At 41.9% G+C, this 22,313-nt stretch overlaps 1 protein-coding gene across 1 annotated transcript in view; it reads right to left on the bottom strand.

Moving 5' to 3' along the window:
- cacng8b (calcium channel, voltage-dependent, gamma subunit 8b) overlaps positions 1 to 21,419 on the bottom strand; it is a 29,218-nt gene extending 7,799 nt beyond the window's left edge. Inside the window, exons 1-3 of the mRNA XM_026184982.2 lie at positions 20,886 to 21,419; positions 2,624 to 2,913; positions 1,606 to 1,830 (exon numbers count right to left, since the gene is read on the bottom strand). Coding sequence (XP_026040767.1) covers positions 1,606 to 1,828 — 223 coding nt within the window. The 5' untranslated portion in view covers positions 1,829 to 1,830; positions 2,624 to 2,913; positions 20,886 to 21,419. The remainder of the gene's footprint in view (positions 1 to 1,605; positions 1,831 to 2,623; positions 2,914 to 20,885) is intronic.
- Between the last annotated feature and the right edge of the window lie 894 nt (positions 21,420 to 22,313).

The following is a 22,313-nucleotide window of genomic DNA, read 5'->3' as shown; positions in this document are numbered from 1 at the left end:
TTATCTAACAAAAAATCACACAGACAGATAAAATCTTCATTGACTGGTAAGTCAGTGCAACCCCACCTTGAATGAGTCTGCAGAGGGGAGAAGAGGACAGGACACGTCTATATCCACAGCACAATGTGCCACCCACCTGCAGGCATAAATCTTTTGGAGCTAGCATGTCCTGCATTTCCACCCCTTCTACACCTCACTGCATCACTGCACAACTACTGAGCATCTATCTTGGCTGAATACTCCACAGACATCAAGGATACTTGACCTCTAAGCCACGCCAAGACTCTGTCAGCTTTACTGCAGCAGAAAAGGCTGAAAACGAGAGGAAACTACAAGGAGGCAAAGATGAGGACAAACCAGTGAAAGATGAAATGTAAAAATGTTTGGGGGAGGAAGGCAGAGGGATAGCAAGTGGAAAAAACTGAGAGAGAGAGCGGTGAGGGAAAGAGTGGGTGGGGGTGCACTGCAGCAGAGCTGCAAGGGCTAGAGCTTATCTCTAATTGGCTGCTTTGCTATCAGGAAGCTTAGAGATGAGGACAAATTAGCTTTGTACAATGACCAAGCCCAGGATGGGCTAGGGATGCTTTATAAAGAGAGCCAAGCGGTTTTCCCGGAGACAAAAAAAAGCTTTTACCTCAGTCTGCATGTGAGCAAAGGCACAGATCGCAAACTCACACCACCCCTTTGCTTCTTCACTGTTAACTCCATCCCAGCTTTTACTGTAGAGTGTCAGGCAGGCAGTGTAATGTATAATGAATTAGCAGCTTGTGTTGCAGTGACACAAGAAGTGAAGATTGAGAGATGGTTGCTGCCAGATTCTGTATCTTCCGCCACTTGAAATGAGAAGCCGATGGGTGAACAGAGGCTTTTGTTTCAGCAATTGACTTGAATGAATGCATCCTGAATCACAGACAATGATTAATGGATTATTTTGGATGAGGGTTACGCTTCAGTATCACGTAATTATATTGCAATTATGCAAAATTGTTTTTTTTGGCCCTGTGGCACGGTCGACCAAATACAAATGAAATGTGTATGTTGGTGCTGCTGCAGTGCTGCGCCCTCCTGAACAAAGTTTTTCTAAAGTCAAGTGAGAGGTTCTTGCTGTTAGACTCTGATCCCATTTAACAGAAGAACAATGCATACTATTAAAAATATGTGACTGAATAATGGGAAATGTACTCCCATTTATAAGCTTTAACATTTCAATGAGATACGATTGTCTCGTTGGACCTCAGGAGCGGGTTTCAGGCCACCAGCTTGAAGGTTAAATATTTGAATATAGAAAATTAAAAAAAGAGCCAATAAATACAGTATAATAAACAGAGTATCAAAATTACTGCGTGCAGTGATTAATGTGATTTAAACAGTGGTTCAATTCATCTGCTGCCTGCACAGCATCCAGTCTGAAACCGCCACGACCATAACTTAAAGTCACACAATACTGTGAGTGCCCTTCCACCCTGCAACTCTATTATATCTCTCAGTTGAATATGAACCTAAAGATCCAGAAAGTAGCTATAAACTTCAAACTTTTTCAAACATGCGTCTACTTAAGTCCAAATCCCGCACACAGATTCCTGTCGATGAAAGCTCTTTTGTTACCTTCCAAGCAGCATATTCTCCATAGACCGGAGTGGGTGAGAGCACCAGGGTCCTTCTTGTCCTTATTATGAGGGTCATCCTGGGTCACGTTGGCTGTGCTGTTGCAGATGAGGGCACGGGAGTACAGCCAGTAGTCCGTGCCTATTGCCACCGTCATCAGGCCGAAGGCAGCGAATGCCCCCACGGTGGTGAGAAGGATCTGGATCCCCTTCTCACACACCATGCCTTTAAGGGAAACCAGAAAGTGGAGGAAGAGGTGAGTGAGAAGTTGGAGAGAGTGGGCATCAGGAGTGCAAATAAAAAGCATTTATCGAAGAGTAGGAGAACAAGGAAGAACTTAACAAAGTGCAGTTTATTAAAAAAGACAGCAAACAAAGAAGGTGAGATGATGAGGAGCAGGAGGAGGCGAGGGGCACCGGTGGGAGGGAGAGAGGGAGGCGATGAGAAAAGATGAGCGCGAGGTGTAGGCGGATGTGGGAGGTGCATAAGTGGCTCTATGATGTGTCCTTGGAGGAGAGTTTGATGACTCTGCTGACTCTGCTTAACAAGACAGAATTGATGTGAAGCACAACAGATCTCACCCTCCCAAACTCAGTCTACTCCATATTCATGACCCTGACAATGTTCTCCCCCTCGGTATCAGCAGGGCTCGATGCACACACACACACACACACACACACACACACACACACACACACACACACACACACACACACACACACACACACACACACACACACACACACAGCAGATGAAACATGGGATCACCTTGCACCTACTTCTATTACAGAGGCAATGTTGGTGAACCTCTTACATACAAACATCCATGTATACACTCACACATTACATAATTCACTTACAGCCTTTCACATTGAACCAGGCAAGTGTGAAAGACAGAAAGTTGTCTCAGTATCGCAGAGTTACCTCCACAGATATTTCTGTTGTGTTAAAAGTTTCCTTTTCACAGACACAAATGTGCTAAACCTGACGGTGCAGAGAGTGACAAAGTGAGACCTACCTGACGGCGAGTTTCTATCCTTCGACTCAATTTTGAAATCTTTCTTTTCCTCGTCAGTGAAGAACGTGCTGTCCCCTCGATCCGGACAGCATCCATCGACTGTGTTCACCCGCTCTCCTCTCTCCTTCTTGCTCTTGTCCTCTCTCTTGCCTCTGTCTCTTTCTCTCTCTTTCTTTTCGACTCACTGGAAAGTTGGTGCTGGTGGAAGTTGTGGACGGTTGTCCCGCCCTCTGCTCGTCTGCTGTTAGCAGGAAACTTGCAGATAGAAGTCCATGGTCACTGCTCTGATGCTGCACATGAACAAAGACAGAAATATATTGCACTGTATTAAATTTATGTACAGCAGTAAATATTAAGTCATGACTCTGCAGATGAGGGCTATTACGTAACGGTTGACATGAGCCATTGTTGTATTTAACTTCTTTTCACATGTGCATCTATAAGACTTTTTAGCTGGTATCATGGATAACAAAGAGCTGTATAAATTAGGACTAAATTAGTAAATGGACTCTTATTGTTGCTGTGATTTTTGGGTCAACGACATATTATGAAAAAAGTAAATGTGGCACATTACATTACTTTCCTTAAATTAAAATTTCATTTTGCCAGCTCAACAGTAGGGTTAGGGCTAGGGTATCCTTCGTATCCTTATATTTGAGGAAAATGATATTTCTGTTGGCATGTGGTCATTTGGGAAGACTTCCATAAAATTCTTTAAGTTATTATGAATTAATTTAAGTTATCCCAAGTAAGATTTATAATATGCTCAATATTTGCTTGGAACCAAGTCGCAACCTCTGTGGATTGAAATAGAAACATGCAGTTCCTCAAATGCACAGCTCTACAACAACGTTATACATTCACCAGCCTATTTGTAAGGTCCATCTCGAGAGTAATGGGTTGGACCTTCTTAAAGCTGGTGTGTGCCAAGAAAATATCCCCCACAACATTATCCCACCACCAGCAGCAGCCTGAACCATTAATACTTAATAATTTATCAGTGGGTGGCTGTAGCTCAGGAGGCCAATCGGAAGGTTGGTGTTTCGATCCCTGGCTCCTCTGGTCTCCAGTCTGCATGTCTCAGTATCCTTGGGAAAGATACTGAACCCCAAGTGGCTCTCCCATGTCTTCCATGGAGTATGTTAGATAGAACGCACTTATGTGTAGCAAACAATACTTGTATGAATGAGTGAATGTGCCATGTTGTATAAAGCACTTTGAGTAGAACAGAAGGGTGGTCTACAAGAACCACTTAATTTACTATTTATACTTTCACACTGCTAATGTCAAATTCTCACCTTACCTTCTGAATGTTGCAGCAATGTTTTTCTAATCTTCTACTGTCTAATTTTGATGAGCCTGTGGGATTTGTAGCCTCAGTTTCATGTTCTTAGCTGACATGAATGGCACTTGGTGTGGTCTTCAGCTGTTGTAGCACATTTTCTTGAAGGTTTGAGATGTTGTGTTATCAGAAATGCTCTTCTGTATACCGTGCTTGTAACAAGTGGAAGGCAACAGTTTGAACTTTGGCTGCCTTCCTATTATCCTGAAGTGGTCTGGCCATTCTATTCTGACCTCTAACATCAACAAAGTATTCAGCTCACCTGTTTATTCAGTCTATTCAGGCTTAAAGTTTATTTATTAGCGCCATGGCTGCCTTAACTAGCCAATGCTAACTGCTAGCTTCTTCTGCTGGGATTCACCAATTTGTTTTTAATTCACTGAGCTTGACCTCTTTACAGTTTGGCCTTTTATATATTTAATTGTACTAATGGACCTCCCAAAAATTCTGTGCATCCCCTTTGGTGAGTGAATGTCTTATGTTTATTTAATTACACATCACAGTTAGCAGGTGTATGTGATATGCACTCAGCTAGCTAAGCTTGGGGCGATCATGGCTCAAGAGTTGGCAGTTTGTCCTGTATTCGGAAGGTTGCCAGTTCGAGCCCCAGCTCCGACAGTCTTGGTCGTTGTGTCCTTGGGCAAGACACCTCACCTGTTGCCTACTGGTGGTGGTCAGAGGGCCCGGTGGTGCTAGTGTCCTGCAGCCTCGCCTCTGTCAGTGCGCCCAAGGGTAGCTGTGGCTACAATGTAGCTTGCCATCACCAGTGTGTGTGAATGACTGAATGTAGTGTAAAGCGCTTTGGGTCCTTAGGGACTATACAAATACAGGCCATTTACTTGTTAGCATTCATGGATAAATTAGCACTCCAACCTTGGTTATTGAATCTGAAATTAAAAATGGTGAAACAACATTTTATGTACTTGAAATCGGCACACTGTCACCGTGATAGTGATGTGTCGTCGCAAACGAAATGGCTCTTAGAGCCGGATCTTTGACGTGAATGACGCGAGCCGGCTCCTTATCGCGAGCTGTGGGGTTTTTTTTCTTTCTCTCACCCTCTCTCGCACTTTTTTCCGCTTCACTCCACACGTGAGCCTTGTGCTTTGCGCTGGGAAGAGGGAGAGGGGCAGTAGTTACACTTGCAGTAGCACAGGAACAGAGCGGGAGGGAGAGGCAGAGAAAGAGAGCCAGGGACAACAACCTCACATTAGAAAGGTATAGTAATCAACCACAACTATTTTCAGTTGCAGATGCTAAAGGATTCAGAAAGTTTATTCATGCAGGCCCATATGACAGAGAATGTTCATCTTCTTTTTGTTTTCATATTTTAATTTATATTTAATTGTGTTGTGGTTTGCAGTGTTTTGTGTTGTTTCACTTTAAATTTGTTTAAAAGGAAAAAGCTGAAATTTTAAATAATTAAAAGTTGAAATATAAATAGTTGTTTTTTGTATTATATGATTTATTTATTGCATTTTATGTGGAGTGAATAAATAAAAGTATATCTACGATGGCCCCTCGAGACAAAGCCCATACAAACTTCAAAACACGTACGAACTCTGAAGCACGTACATACTCCAAAACACGTAAAAACTCAGAAGAACATAAAAACTCCAAAACACGTACAAAAGACAAAAGAAGTGCTCCAGGATGCTGGGCGCAGTGTTGAGTTTTTGTTACCTAGTGGCTACACAAGCCAGCAAGTACCAACGACCGGATTTGGTGTGTGGTAGTAACAGGTAAATGAACATTTTTTTAAATTATTTGATTATATATGTGTGCTTGTGTATAAATACACAAACAATACACATATGCCTTCAATTGTGTAATTTAAGTGATCTAGGTAGCTCTGTTTTGGAAGTTCAGTTAACGCTAGAAATGTGTTTTGGAGTTTGTACGTGCTTTGTCTCTAGGTCTAGGGGCCACCACATATATTTATATATAAACATATATAGATTAAACCACTTTTTTTTTTACATTAGTAATTCATTTTGTGCATAATTTTATATTATTGGTAATAATAAATTAATTAAAGCAACAAAATAACCCGAAGAGCCGGTTCGGAGCCGAAAGAACCGGCTCTTTTTAGTGAGCCGAGCCGAAAGAGCCGGAAATCCCATCGCTACACCGTGAGGCATGCTGATGTTAGCATTTAGCTCGACTGCTGCCTAACAGACCTGTGTGGCATTCAGGAATGTCGACGGTTTGTAAATTAATGGAAGTGAAGTGTATGACATGAGTTATGATTTATTTTCCATGCTTAGGGTTATGGCCAAATTAGTTTTTCCATTTTCAGCTCTGCTCTGTTGTGTGTTTTAACACTGTTTACAGAAAGTGTAGTCACAGGAGGGACAGCTTTAAAGGTTAAAGAGAGAATGAATCCAGAGCAAGGAAACTGCATCTACTCTGAATAAGAGGAGCAAGAGGGGGAGGCAGGGAGGACCAACCCGACATTGTTACCATAGCAACATTGAATTCCAAAGTCTGGATCAGCATCGAGCGAGGGGGGTGATGGGGGGAGACAGAGGGAGAAAGGGGCAGAGATGGGAAAGAAAGAGGCAGAAATAAGGCAGATATTTCAAGACACTAACGGCGTGTTGACTCTGAGGCCGGGGCAGAAGGACGAGCGTGCTAAAGCTTTATCAATAGATAAATGTGTGACCACAGCAACACAGATGCTCTGGGTCACACACACACGCACGCTCATAAATACACATGAATAAAGACTAAACGGCATCCGTTACTGAGGGCACAGGAAGTATTTCCTTTTCTCAGCGTCTTTGTATGATGGGTTTTGAAACAAACACGAGGGTAGGATGAAGCAGCACACATTATTCAGCAAACATTATTTAGCAGACATAATGCAGTGCAGTCAAGTCTGTTAATATTTGATGATGCAATATGGCACCGTGATCAAAATAGGTTACATCCTGTTTGCATTGTGAGGCCCAAAACAGAGCTGCCTCAGAGACAGAAAAAGAGACATGGAAGGAGAAACGGTGTGTGTGTGTGTGTGTGTGTGCACATTTCCTCTCCAGTGCTTCTGAGGATGGGTCTAGTCCAATCTTATTGAATCCCAGCAATGTTCCCCTCAGCTCCCTTTGGTTAGACAGTTAGCCTTGTATCTCTGCTTTCAGGCATCTTATTATGTAAACTGTCAAATGACACCACCACAGTGTGGCTTATTATTTATACACTGTGGTTGAATATGTGTAAGCAAACAAGCGAAAGTGATTGTGTGTGTGTGTGAGTGTGCCGTATGACCTTCCAACCCTATCAACATGCTGCCTCTCCCTGTGGAAAATACATTTCTAGAAGGGATTACACTATCTCCAAGGCGTAAAAATACAGTATCTAATCTGTGTGTACGTGTATGTGTGTGTGTGTATAGTCTTTGACTCCATGTAATGAATGACCTTAAGAATAACCTACAAAGTTACTCTCCCGAGTAAAAACTCCCCTGCGTGGGCGGAGATCATAATTGTCATTTAATTATCTGTAATTTCTATTTTCCAGCAATAATTAAGAAAGAGGGGAAAGAAGAGAATGGCACAGAAGCTAGAGCAAGAGAGCGTGAAAGAACAAGAGGCCATGAAAAAAAATTAAAGAGCTGCACAAAAAATATTAAAGGGGTTCAAGGTCAGATAAGGGAGAAGGCATTGTAACTTTTCTTTAGGCTAACAGGAGTCTTGCTTTTTTTTTAAAAAGTCTTTATGGTGTAGTTAAAAGGGTATGTGAACATGACATGCTTCTTTTGCAGTTTAAAATGAGAAGACTTTGTATTTTGGGGAAACATATACTGATTTAGGCTAGGTTGTATCAGGTAAAACAATAAAAAAAGAGACTGCAATAACACTGTCTCTACCAAAAACCTCCTCCATGCAGGGATTTTGTTGCTCTATGAAACCCCACTTTGGCATTTTGATAATGAGCCATACTGCTGTAACGATGCAAAGTAGACTTATTATAAGCTATGACACCACAATGCTTTGTGCTCCTGTGGAAACAACAAGTCCGTATTATGTTAACAATCTTTGACAAAAATGCATTTAATTTGAAATGTTGCAGAAAAGAACTACTCTACCTACAATCCTAAACTGATATAATCTCTGACTGATGGGAGTTGCTGTTACTGTGGAAATGTTTAAACCCTGTAGCATCATGTCACTTATTGATCACAAAACCTCAAAAACCATCAGAGCGGTGATTGCATTCAGGAGCGAAGCACTGTACCATAACCAGGCTATATTACTTTACGGCCTGATTATTGACAAAAAAAACCTACGTACTGTTATTATACAACACTATTATTAATCACATTAATCACAAACCCTACGATAATGAAAAGGAGTCAATTCAACTGCTATGGAATTAGAGACTCACAGTTGGTTATTTAAGGAGTAGTTCCTTCACCATTAAAATAATTAAGTTCGGTCCTTTAAAGTTTTTTTTTTGCTTTGTTTTTCTTCTTTTTTGATCCAAATATTTTTTTTATGGTCACGATACAACTGACAACCAGTATTATCTTTTTTTAAAAATTCAATGTCTGGTTAGAAAATACAGAAAAAACACAATGGTACGTTATATTGTAACTTTACAGAGCTTTTTTCAGTGTAAGGAAGGTACAAACAGCAAGTTCACTTGTGGAAATGGAGAACTTATAAAAGTGGAATTTCTATTGTCTGTAAAAATACCGGTATAAACTTTTACGTAAAATAAAAGTGTCATATAACAATATAATTTAAATATAGGGATGGCATGCATTTACACGCCCTTGTGCACCACACCAGCCTTTCTTTTTAGGCAGAATGATCATTTCTACCTAAAAAGGTAGTAATCATAACCAAGCACTACTTCAACAATTTGCAAGATATTTTCCAATACTTTTCCCCCCAAAACTGTTTGTTAAAGATGGAAACAACAAACTTGTTTCAACACTTGAGGCAAAAACACAATGTCGAGCATAAGCAGGCTATGATGGCATGTGAGAAGAAGATCCTAACAAACCACAGAGTAAATAATTAATCTCTGTAACTCTGGTTAGTTGCACTCCAAATGACAGAAAGAGCAAACAGTGGATGGGAAATATTGATGACATTATATGGTGATGGTCTTAAACAGCTTTAAAAACCTTGACCCAAGATGTAACATCCCAGGCTGAAAAATTTTTTTCAGTTATATTATGTGACAATATTGTGCGGCTCCTGAAGCCTTACAAGGTTAGTTACTTTTAAAGTGTTAAACAGTTATGTTAACACTTTTACTTCTTCACTGAAAACACTACCTGAGCTCTGTGAACTGGCTACATGCTACTGTTTGACTATAACTCTGGTGGTGCTGCTGAAACTTTGCAGCAACAGATTCACAGTTTGATTTAGGCAGTCTTTCATCAATGGAATATATCTTTTGTTTTGTTTACACTAATACATATTGCTGTATTGCAAACTGCAATCATTAATATATCATGTAATCAGTATTGCTTTTCTATATCATCATAAATATCATTATCATTAGTGATAAATACCATTATTGCAAATATCATGATATAATTTTGAGGCTACAGCATCCACCCCCTAGTGGTCAGTGTTGAGCTCTGCAGAGTCTTTTGTCAGCAGACATTTGCAACTGACAGTGTTGTTAATCTTGCAAGCACTGGGGTTGTACTCTTGACTGCTGATTGGCCGATCCATACACTCGATGATCTACTGTGTTACTGACACAAGTGGGACATCAGTTACATGCCAGAGTTAACCCATTTTTGCAGCAGAAAGAACGGTAACACTTTATAATACAGCCTGCAACCAAAGACATAATTCTTCTGTAATTAAATGGAATTTCCATGTATTTTGCTGTTCCATGTAAATAACATTGTAATAATGTTTAGATGGACAAACTTAAAGGTAGTAAACTAGATTAAGGGGCTCAGTCAGCTTTTTACAGGAAACCAAGAAAAAATTATATTGTAGGTAAATTTCAGTAGTGCGTAAGTCATTTTAAGTACTGCATACGTAACAACACATGCAGGTATTTTGCAGGAAAAGAAATACAAATTATACTGTAAGCTTAAGTTATTTTAAGTGTGGTAATACATCAGCATAATTACGATGCGAGATGGGGAAAGAATAAGACTTTTCAGTATTATAAAGTGGCTTAACTTCTGGGTATTTTATAAGAAAGGAGACACACATTGTATTTGAAGTAATTTTAAGAACAGTGTAAGTAAAAAAGGACAGCTGCATAACACAAAATTCATCATGCACATTAGCTAAATGAATATTAAATAATGATGTAAAAAAAATAAAGACGTAAAAGGTAAAGTTAAGTCACTCCATAATATGGTGTATTCCCGACATAAAATGGGAAAATATTGCATTTGCTCAAAGGTAAACACACATTACTTAAAATTACATACAGTATAATTTGTGTCACTCTCCTTGCAAAATAGCTGGAAGTTAGGAAAGATGAAGTCACTACATAATATGGACCTTGCCCCAAAATGTAAGATGGGAAAATATTGTTTGTTTATTGTACATCTTTGTCTACATTACTGGGAAATTATCCAGTACTTACAATTACTTATGCACTACATACATTTACTTGCAATATAATTTCTGGTTTGTTTGACTTGTTACCCTCTTATTCTTGTGTAATGCCTTTATATATTTTCATGTAAATATAATTACAATGTAATTTTGAATAAAATCCATCGAACTCCCTTTTTATTGCAGGAAAATTAAACCCGTAGTAACGAGCCGTATTGCAAAGTGTTACCGAAAGAATACACCATCTGCAACAAACTGGGCATCTTTACTACTTTGAACTTACCTAACCTAAACGAGATTTCTAAGTCTAACTTACTAAACCTTTACAAACTGTCCGCATGACTGCATTTCATAAAATAAAATAAAAAATCAAAGAGACAACATTCCAATCACAGGGCAACGAGGCAACAACCAACAAAGTATGTATTCTAAAAACCGTAGGCTACATTTTCAGTAACAGGATGTTCTGTAAATCAAGAATTAACGTATTTTAATATAGTTTGTCCCATAATTGCTCTTTGGAATACTTGCAGTGGGCAACAGCTGTCAGCAACAGCAGCAGTCCACCTACACCAAGCTGGATGTAAAGTATTCTCTCTCATCAAAAAGTAAAATTTATATCATGATAGGAAATGTCAGATGTGTTGTTGCTCTGGATATTTAGAGATACAGATTTGGAATGTAATGAGCACATGTTGGAGTAGTGTATGCTCTGCAATTCTACTACATTGTTAGGTGGTTGGCAGAAAACACGTTGATGTCATAATATATCATGTTTACTTCAGGTTTTGTGGATCAAAATTCTTAAATGTTATTGGAATAAAATTATAGTGACACATGATATAGATATAGAAGAACCTTGAGGAGTCTATGATGTACCTGTGTGCCAAGTTTGGCTGCTCAACTTCTGACTTGGTAGAAGTTCGCAGACAGACAGGCAGGCAGAAGGATTTTGTGTATTTTATTAAGATATGGACAGGTCTGTTGTTATCATTTCTGTGTAAGATAACAAGGTTAAAATGATTTATGATGCACCAATGCAAGCTTAATGTCTGTTTATAATTCATTTAGGCCAGGAGGGCTCACAGGTGGAGTGCACTCAAGTTTAGGCCACAATGCACTCAAGTGCCTTGTGGCATATATAGAAAGTCTGTATATGTTTTTTGGTTGAAGAGTAGATGACTTCTAAAGGCCAAGATTTTCTAACTGCACCCTGAGGAAATAGTGGATAATTAACAGTGGCAGTATTATTTCAATAGTTGCGTTACAGTGATTAGTTCAAACGTTAATGTGGACAAAAGATTTTACACATTTAGTTCTGTTTGCAGGTCCTGTGGGGTACTACTGCATATGTGCAGAAATCTGTACAAATGCCCTCTGTGGCTCCCAAGGGGGCTGCGCAAGATCTGACAAGCGATTTCACTTGACTCAGTGCTGATCTGAGCTGAGGAATACAAAAAAAGGAGGAGGGGGGAGTTTGAATATGAAAGAGGTGAGCTTAGCCAGACCTCTAACTCTCTCCTCACCCCTGCTTGAGGCTAGCAGATCAAAGCAACATTAACCACAACTAACATAGCAGACCTGAATCTCAAATACACACTGTCAGCGGCCATTGTGTACCGTGCTTAATGCAGGTGCCAGGTTGAAGGATGAAGAATGTGAGAAATAAATAAGATAGTACCTGTAGCTCAATTCTGATCCTTTTTTAAACTGTTGCAAGCCTGACGATGTCATAAGAGTGCACTGCAGCATCACCTTTTTTACATTATGAAATAGTGGGTTCAGAGCCACTCTTCTCGGCAATAATGTTCACACTGGTCGTAATAGCAAATGATTGCAGGAGTGGTGATAAATTCTGGATAGTACTGGAGTTTGTGTGGATGTAATATACACATTCCCCTTTGCCATAAATCTGAGCATCCCGGACCTAACACCCTCACAGTGATGCCTTCATTGTATGTTGCTAGCTAGGGGCAATTAGCTGTAGCTGGACTTACTGCAGAAACAAAGGCTTTGGAAGCAAGCGGCTGCAGGGACCATTACAGAACCAGGCTCTCACTTGCCTAAAAAAAAAACTTCAGATATAATCAGATCTACCTGCGTGACTCATTCCCAGCAAGGCAGGCCACCTTGCTTGTATGAAATACAAGCATGCCCAATGAGTTGTGGCGCTAATAACACAGCCATAAATCACACAGGAGATTTGAATTTTGTAGCAGCTGCTCCATTAGCTATTCATTGCATAAATCAGCTACCAAACTGCTTGTTGAATAAATGATGACAGCCGTAATAAGTTTTTCCACACATGTGAAAGGCAGTGGTCCTGCATGGGCGAGTGTGGAAGTTTTCAGTGCAGCATCTACACACACACACACACACACACACACACACACACACACACACACACACACACACACACACACACAAGGGTATCACATGGAAAGAAGAATTATGTCTGGTCTCCACAGGACCAGAATCGGGACTGTAGTTATTGAAAATGACATAAGCTAACAGTGAGTGCTTGACCAAAAGTGAGTGCTTGACCAAAAACATGCACTAGGCCTACTTATGATGGCAGATCTAAAAATACAAGCCGAGTATTCTATTCTGAGGTGCTGATGGCGGCAGTGAACATTAGGAAAACATGCACAAATATTCAGAGCAGTGACTTTTGGTAGCCGCAGTGATTTTTCCCCTTAATCATGAGAAAGAGCTACACACCTGAGCTCATTGCTGAGCTCCCACATCTGGCAGGCGCACATTTACATCTTTGCACGCTCACATGCAGAAACACACTCGTGAATGCACAGGAAAAAAAAAAGAAAAATAGGAAGAAATCCACATGCAAACGAACCAAGCACATATGCGGCCTTTAACACCCACAACTGTCAAAATGATGACAACAAATGCATAAAATAGGTCATCTTTAAAAGGTACTTTAAAGTGTAGCTGAACTGCCATTAAGCCCTCGTGAAGAGTCTGCTAAGATCCTCTGACTCCATGTGACCAAGGCTTTGCCTGTCTGAGCAGAAGTGCCTGAGGAGGCAGTGGCAGTAACACCTTGGTTTAAGAGGCTCTCAAAATAAAGTGTCTCTGAATGACTGGATGCTCATGAACCCGTGAATCCATGCTTAAACACATGGACACTTGCAACCATGAACTTTAAATATTCCAGTCTTCACAGATTAAACCGCTTTCTGACAGCAATTCTAACACAAAATTGCCCTTTAAATTTATAGTTATTATACATAAAAGAGTAAGTTATCCTGTTATGTAAGTGCAGCAGGGGAGAAACAAATTAACCAGGAAACAAGCTTGCAAATAACTCAAGAAGAAAGCTGGCCGTTGTAAAGATAGAAAAACTGGGGATTATAATTATTTTATTACTGCTCTAATACAGAGTTTAGTCAACAAGACTTTGGGAAACTCAAACAAGTGCCTATCCAGTTTAACCAGGGAGATATCTTCCAGTAATGGGTGATCAGCAGTTAAATTAGGCCTGCAACAGATTTTCATTACTGATTCATACATTATACGACTGTCTCGTTAATTTAATTTTAATTACCATTTGGCTTCAAATGATTAATAAAATGAGAGAATTGAGATGAAATGATTATTGGTTTTTTTTTGTTTTTTTGTGTCCCGTTTGGATCTTTAGCCATCAGAATTTAGCCAAGCGGATTTATTTTACCAAGTGGATCATCATGGCCTTGCCATATTGGTCCATTTGATTGACCTTTATTATAATTATGAATTTATTTTATTTTCAGTTGCTACAAACGGGACAGACATGACTGGGGGATAGGACAGGGAGAAAGAATGAAAGAAAGAGAGGGAGAGAAAGAAAACCAAAGGGGAGAAGAGATGGTGAGAAGGGGGGAGGGGGGGGGGGGGAGAAAGAAAAAAACCCAAAACAAAACACCTGGATCACCTGTATGGAGAAAAAAAACAGAAGAGAAAGCAAACAACAAAGAGCAACATAATAAAAAAAACAGCACCATCACAATAAACTAGCTAACAGTAGATAACAGTAGATACTAAATAATAAACGATATTGTGCCACCCTCCTGGGAAGAGCTGAGTAGAGCCCCAAAGGAGAGGTCACCCCGCAGCTACGGAGCAGAGGCCAGAGGGGGTTGCAGTGGCGTGCCCACGGGCTCTGCCGGCAGCCAGCTGTGGCAAAGAGGGCCGAGCTTCAGGCCCAGAGGCCTGAGGGCACCCCACCCCCCGGAAGGGGCCCAGCCGGGCCACAGGCGCCAGGCCCTGCCAATCGGCCACCAGGAGTGAGCCGGTACATACATGAGCGCCCAGCCCCAGACGACAAGGACCACCAACACACCAACGTCTGAGGGCATCAGCCACCGGCAGGGAGTGTGGTGAGGGGAGATAGGCCTCCGTACTTTAGAGGGCCTGAGATGTACCCAGACATCAACCTGACATATAGACACAGACGAACAGGCACACGCGGACACAGACGTGCATTCCCACCCCATATGCACAACCAAATACTCGGCACTCACCCAACGTGTAGACAGACACAAATTGACACTGCACAGACAGTCGCACTCCCCAAACATACTCTATATCCCAGGTCCAGGTACCCCCGCCCTCAGAGGGGCAAGCCGCACCTAGACCCAGGAGATGTAACCCTTCTCTCTGGGGTGGAGGCAAGCGGACCACCTCCTTATCTGCAGTAGCAGGGAGGCCCCGCATCCGAGACCCCAGTCTGACGGCCAGCACCTCCTCCCAGCCCCCCAGCCCTGACGGCTAACAGAACCGGGGTGAGTGAAGACCTCAAACCTCCCTACGCCCGCTCATATGTAGTGTTGCTGTGTGCTGTTCTAAAGTGCATTTAAAACTCAGGAGAGCATGGTACTAGCTTCCTCTCAGAGAGCAGCACGGCTCTTCCCGAAAACCCTTAGTGTCTAAATGCATTTAAAATTGAGGGTAGGGCACCAGCGCCAGAGGTGGGTTGGAGTACACCGACCATCCTCTGGATGCTGTAAAACGTGCCCACCCCCAAGGCCCTATATGTATGTGTTATGTGAGAGTGTGAGTGATGTGGATGTCTAGGTTGCAGAATATAATTGAGGCACAGGCGGCCAGAAGGGGACAGAGGGGGAGTGCCCCCCCTGCACCCTGGTGACATACCTGCACCCCAAGCCCTGCGTGTGTGGGTGGGTGTGGTAGAGCGGGAATAGGGAGGCAGCTGAGGATGGGGAGGGAAGAAAGGGAGGGGCAAGCAACCTCACAATCTGGAACCCACCAGGGCAAGGGGGCCCAGGCCCATCTGGACCGGGGCCCGCAGCAGCAGCACCGCCCAGCCCCACAGAGTCCGGGGCAGCCCACCCGACTCCATCCCAGAGAAAACTGCACCCACCCCATCATCCAATCATCTCCCAAACTACACAGGACAATAGACACCCAGGTTGAGTTCATTCTCCACCTCTCCTATATCTCTCCCCCCACCTGCAGAGTGAGTGATTGATTATTGTACTTCATTCTGTTTTTGAATCCCTCTCCCTCTTCACTTTTGCACCTCCCTTAAAGTCTAAATACACAATGTCATGCTGTGGCATATTTAGTTCAGTTCACATTTATTTATTATTTATTTCATTTTTTTCCAGTTGATTTATAATTTATGTTCAAAGAAATGCACTTAAATACAAATAAAGTAACAATAATTAATAGGTTTCACCATAAATGAGTAGTTCAAATGTGGTGCCTGTTTTCTTTATGATTTGGTTCCTGTTAACAAAATATCAAACTTACCTAAAGCCCAAGCAGGTGATTTAAAGATGTTTTAACTGTCTGACAAACAGGCCACCAGGTGAAGGCATCACTGTGAGGGTGTTAGGTCCGGGATGCTCAGATTTATGGCAAAGGGGAATGTGTATATTACAACCACACAAACTCCAGTACTATCCAGAATTTATCACCACTTATGCATCGTGTAAGAAATGCATGAAATCTTCATTAATGAGAAGGTAAAAATGAGTCCCCAACCCCACTAAACAGAATATCAACATATGTAGCATATCTAAATATGTAACTAAAGATACTAAGTTAAACACTTGCCGCATCATCTTCATTATTTCTTAGGTTGATGCAGTGATGTTATGGGTGTTTTTTATTTTTGTATAAACTGAAAAACAAAGAAAGATTTAAAAAAATGATAAATGTTATAATTAATACGTTTGTCGTTGATAGATCTCGGCCAGTTGTTTAAAAATATGATATTCAGATTTTCTTTCAGACATGTGAAACATAAACTGATTTCCTGAACATTTGTTATGTTTGGTGATTTATATACTCGTCTACGCTCTGTCCACCTCTGCTTGGATCAGCTGACTGTGTTGGGATTCCAAACACGCCTATTGCCAGAAAAAGCCACCAATTGTATCTTTACATTTTGCAATTAAAATGGGAAGAAGTGCAGCGATTTAATAAAACACTTGCAAACATAAATGTAAATAAAGCATGTAAGCCAAAAACAGTTCGTACAATTCTAACGACTTTGAAAGTCAATATTTGGTATGACCACCTTTATTTTTCAACTGCCTGAACTCTCTTAAGCAAGCGTTCCTGTCATTTCTTTGAGTAGTCTTCAGAAATAGTTCTCTGGGATTCTTGAAGGACATTCAAAGCACTTCTTCGGATTTTGGCTGCCTTTTGTTCTGTTCTCTGTCAAGATGATCCCAGACTGGTTCACTAATGTTGAGTTTACTATGGATCAGTCCTGGACTAACAATCATGGTTTGGCTCCAAGGGAGACCAATCCATTACTGACAGTGTTCAACTGTGGGTTTTTCTATCCGGCTATGTTTTTAGTGCACTGGCAGTGTGTTTGGGATCATCGTCATACTAAGAAATGAAGCTGTTATCAATCAGATGCTTTCCAGATGGTACTGCATGGTGGATCAGAATCTGATGGTACTTTTCTTCCTTCCCAATTTGATCAATTCTGACAAGATCCCCAACACCAATGACTGAAGTGCAGCCACAAACATGACAGAGTCTCCAGCATGTTTTACACATGGCTGTAGACACTCACTGTTGTACCTTATCCTGACCTCCTCTGTACATTTAACATTACCCATTGCAAACCTTTCAGTTGATTACAATGGTAATGCCAGCTGTATCAAAAAACTAGGAATTCAGGGTAACAACACAAAGTACATTCAAACCCGACTCTTACTGCCTCGTGGCAGCTACACGAGTCACCATCATGAGGTTTTGCTTTTCCGAGTGTGGTTTTTCCTGCACTTGTGGGTGTCATTTTTCTTCAGTGTGTAATGATACACTAGGACGCTTGGTTCCTGTGACATCCCTAGGTTTATGAGAATACACATAAGCCTATTTAAGAAACTGTTGAGCAGAGTTTTCTCAAGATCTGCATACTAGATAATTTCTGGATCGTTTCATAAATAAATAGGGAAAAGAGTTGATGACAAATGTAAATGAGCAAACTCTTGTGGACCAAGAGTTAATCTCAAACAGATGTTTAGCAGATAGTCATTCATTTATTTACTCATAGGCTTAATAGTAGAGTGATATGTCTGCACCTACTCTGAGTCACATAATCTATTTCATGTGTGAGCAGCTTCAATATTCTAATATAAACAACTAAGACTCTCACTCACACCTACACCGTTTTGTAATCTGTTTGTGGGATTTAGTTACAGGTGCTGCAACCTGTATCTACAGCCTTGTGCTGGCCTATCAGACATGCTAACACGGTTTCTGTCGTGTTTTTATGCTGCATGCTCCTGCACACACGGACAGGTCAGCTAACAGCATATCACTGACACAACACGGTTCAATCACAGGCTCTTACAACCCTGCTCTTAGGCTATACAAGCTTAAACAAAGCACTTAAAAACACCAAAGCTCTGGGTTAATTGATGCATGGGTCATAGCCACTGAGAACGGAGTCATTTAGAATGCTTTGGATAAAAGCCTCTGCTCACTGGAGTTATAAGCAGTGTTGTGTATTGAATGTAAGCTTTCCCAATACTGCAAGACTTGCTACAAGTGTAAGTTTAGACTTTTTCTTTAAATATGCAGGAGTTTCTTTTTACTAATAGGGTAGAGATGAAAAGTTAAGCAGTAATGTGAATGAACATTAGATTGTTAAGGGGCTGTATTTCAAACTGAGGCATTTGTGGCTCTTGTACAGCACTGGGCTTCCTCCTGCACTAAAGAGAGGAATGAACAGTGTGAAATCTCAGACCATCAAGAAAATTGCAGCAAAGGCATTGATCCTCTGAACAACAGCTACATGACAGATGTGATGATCATTGCAGAATTACTTCTCCTCAAAGGGAGAAAGCGAGATATAGAGAGAGAAAGAGACCAACCAGGAGTGAAATTTAAGCGAGACAGGTAAACGAGTGGAAACAGTCAAAAGTTAGAGATCCTTTCCGATTGTTGTGGACCGCTTGAGCATTAGATGATTATAATTTGGCCAGCGTTAAATCACACCTACAGCCTGTTTGGGCTACGCATCAGTATTGACTGCAGTGAGTCACCTTAGAGTGTAAAAAGCAGATCTTAGAGCCAACTCAGGGGTTTTGAAAGTGATCCAAAGTCCACAGAGACGATCATCAAGGCCACACGTACATCACACACACGGCACAGACGGTGTTTAGCACGTGGGAGGCGGAGGAACTGATGGGGTGTGACAGGGCCAAGATCACTTAATGAAAGAATCACTGATAGCTGATAAAGAGGTGGGCGGCAAATGGCAGCAGCGTGATACAAAAACGACACCTTTGATTTCTCATCAGACATAACCGCAAACTTTTAGGCCCTTTCGGTGTGCAGTGTGTAACATGAAACTTGCACTTGCACTGTCATTAAGTCACACAACTGAAGTTATAGCGCAAACAGTAACTGCATGCATTTTCGCAGAATTACACGCAGTTAATTAATGATTTGAGGTGTAGTTAAGAAATGAACAACTTTAGGCTCTCATCCATTATCTCATTGCTGATAATATTTAAGAAATGCACAAATATTTCAGTTCAGCTGCCACCCAGTGGCAATCGCATTTGGCATGATCACAAAGGAAAAGTTCAACAGCAAACTTGTAACATCAAGTGACAGAAAACAAAACAAAACAAGGGTATAAATGAACAGTGTAAAAGCAGAGCGCTGACGGTCATTTATGCTGGCTTTTTAAAACCAAAGGCTGGTCCCCAAACGGAATAGATGCAGCACTCAGTGAGAAGCTGAGCTTAGTGGGTATAAACTTGTGCTACAGTCATCAACACTGTAGGCTAGCACAACAGCGTATTTCTCATTGAATAATGAAAATTTCTGAGAAAACACTCAGAGCTGTAACCTGCCATGGGCTGCAGGCACAATGAAGACAGGTATAAGTCACTGTGCTGTTTGCTGACAGTGCACAGAAACTCCTGAATACTGCAGTGCACACTCCTACATAATTTCCAATTCAAGACGTTTCAGTCCTCCTTTAGCAATGACATGATGTGAGCTGTGATGAATACTGAATGGCTGATCGCGTGCCAGGTGTTCGGTGCCCTTTACCTCTGGATCTGTCGAAGCTGCACAGGTTGTTCAGTGAGAGAAGACTGTGGAAAATAATGGAAAAAAATACGCGTCTGATGCAATGATGTGGCCCAGGTTCAACATGGAGCCAAGATGAGATGCTGGCCCTGCACTCCAAAGCGGTGCATAACACACTGATGAGACACATACGAGCTCAGAGCCACGGGGCCGAGAGCGTGCAGAGCTGACTTATAGTGATGCGGACTGCGGTGCATTTGTTAACAGAGTACGCTACACACATCACCCTGCCTGCATAGGCTGCACGGTGGAAAATGGACGCCTAGCATCGAGAGACCAGTACAGAGAAAACTCAGCGGACTGGGACACGAATGACACACCGAGACTCGCATTCGCACACGCTGAAATAACTCTCCATCCTCGGGGAAGCGACCGATCATGTCAGCGAACGCAGCAGATATTTTAGTCTCCACTGCTGCGGCGTGAATGCAGGCAGAGCTTAAAAACGAGCTATTAAAATGATCATTTGCATAATAGACGTTGCGGTCGCTAATTATAGGCCCGCGCAAAATAGGTGGGAATATTATCATTCAGCATTTAATCAGAGAGAGAGAGAGAGAGGGAGATGGAGAGGAGTGGTGGAAGTCTGAGAAATATTATTATTCTTTTCTGGAATTACGATATCAACACTGTCAGTAGTGTGTTAAGTTGCAGGCAACGTGAAACAAATCAATGTGCTATGAAAATGAGCCTGGATGAACTGTCATTCATTAAGCTGCAAAGTCAAAACAACAGTGTCTCAATGCAATTATAATCATTTTAAAGAAGCTTACGGCGGTCTTACCTGCAGGCTCCCTCCCTCTCTCTTTTTTTTTTTAAATTTCCGAGCTTCGCAGCGCCTTGCACTCCCAGAGAGAGAAGGGGATGGAGGGAACAGGAGAGAGGAGGTGGACGGCGCTAAATAACGGGTCTATCGAGGCAACAAAATAAATAATTAAATCGAAAGGGGTGATTAAAAATCATGAATTTAGGAGCAAAAAGAAAAAAAAGAGTGAAGTCTCAGGTCCCGGTTAAATTTAAGTCTGAGGTGGAAAATGGTTCAGTGTGTATATATTAAAAAAAGGCTAGTACAAAACACGTCACTGAACACGGATTTGTCTACAGTGGATGTGGCCGCTGCTTGTGTGTACTCGGGGAGAATGCGTCTCCCCCTCCCCTCCGGTTGGATGAGCGCTCGCCCGCCTGTCTGCTCCTCCATCGATTTCTTCCACACTGCGCGCGGCGCGAGCAACTTGTCGCATCACACTAAAACTCCACGCTAAATGTGAATGAGGTTGGATCGTCGACACAAGATGAAATCTCCCACAGTAGCCTATGTTGTGCTACGAGATCACTACGAAGGCATGACCCCCCTCACCCCCCTCTTATATTGAGGGAATTGGTCTGGATGTGCTTATTGGAGCGTGTGCCACACGCTCATGGTTGCGCGCTCGTAAGTAGCCTATTATGACCAGCTCGTAAGTGCGCGAGCGTTATTGATGTCGATATTTCTTTTTTCCTTTGCTGGAGAGCGACTTGATGGAGCGCCAGTGGGACACTTTTCCTCTGTAGTGATGATGCTGATGATGAGGGCCGCGCTGGTAGTTCTGGGAAATGGAGCACAAGCGCAGCCCTGCAGAGAGAGGGAGAGAGGAGGAGGGGGAGGAGTAAGAGAGAGAGAGAGAGAGCGAGAGAGGGGGGGGGGGGGGGTTATAAGACGGAATCAAACATCCACAGGTTAATATCAGTGTATCAGCAATATCAGCAAAAACGGAAATTCAGCAGTAGCGCTGTAATATTAGTGGTAAAATGATCAAATCATCTGGGGAAATTACACAGCTGGTGTGGTATAGATCGGATTATTTCACGCGCAGATCTATAAAAATGAAGCCAGAGCTGCTGACCTCACACAGCATTTAGTGCGCATAAAACAGAGTGAGCGAACAATGACCTTCAATAGCTTTAAAATGGCTTTACTGCCTTTCCCTCCCCCCCTCTCTCTCTCACACACACACACACACACACACACACACACACACACACACACACACACACACACACACACACACACACACACGCACGCACGCACGCACGCACGCACGCACACACACAGAGGGGAAGAGGCAGAACCTAATACAGACTGACAGGTCTTTCATGCAGTAATGGTGATGGTGAAAAGAGAGATCCACTCAACACACACACACACACACACACACATGAAACTTTGTATGTA

This window comes from Astatotilapia calliptera, chromosome 11, assembly GCF_964374335.1.
Source record: "Astatotilapia calliptera chromosome 11, fAstCal68.1, whole genome shotgun sequence".
Lineage (NCBI taxonomy): Eukaryota > Metazoa > Chordata > Actinopteri > Cichliformes > Cichlidae > Astatotilapia > Astatotilapia calliptera.
This window is presented reverse-complemented; position numbering and strand designations above follow the sequence as displayed.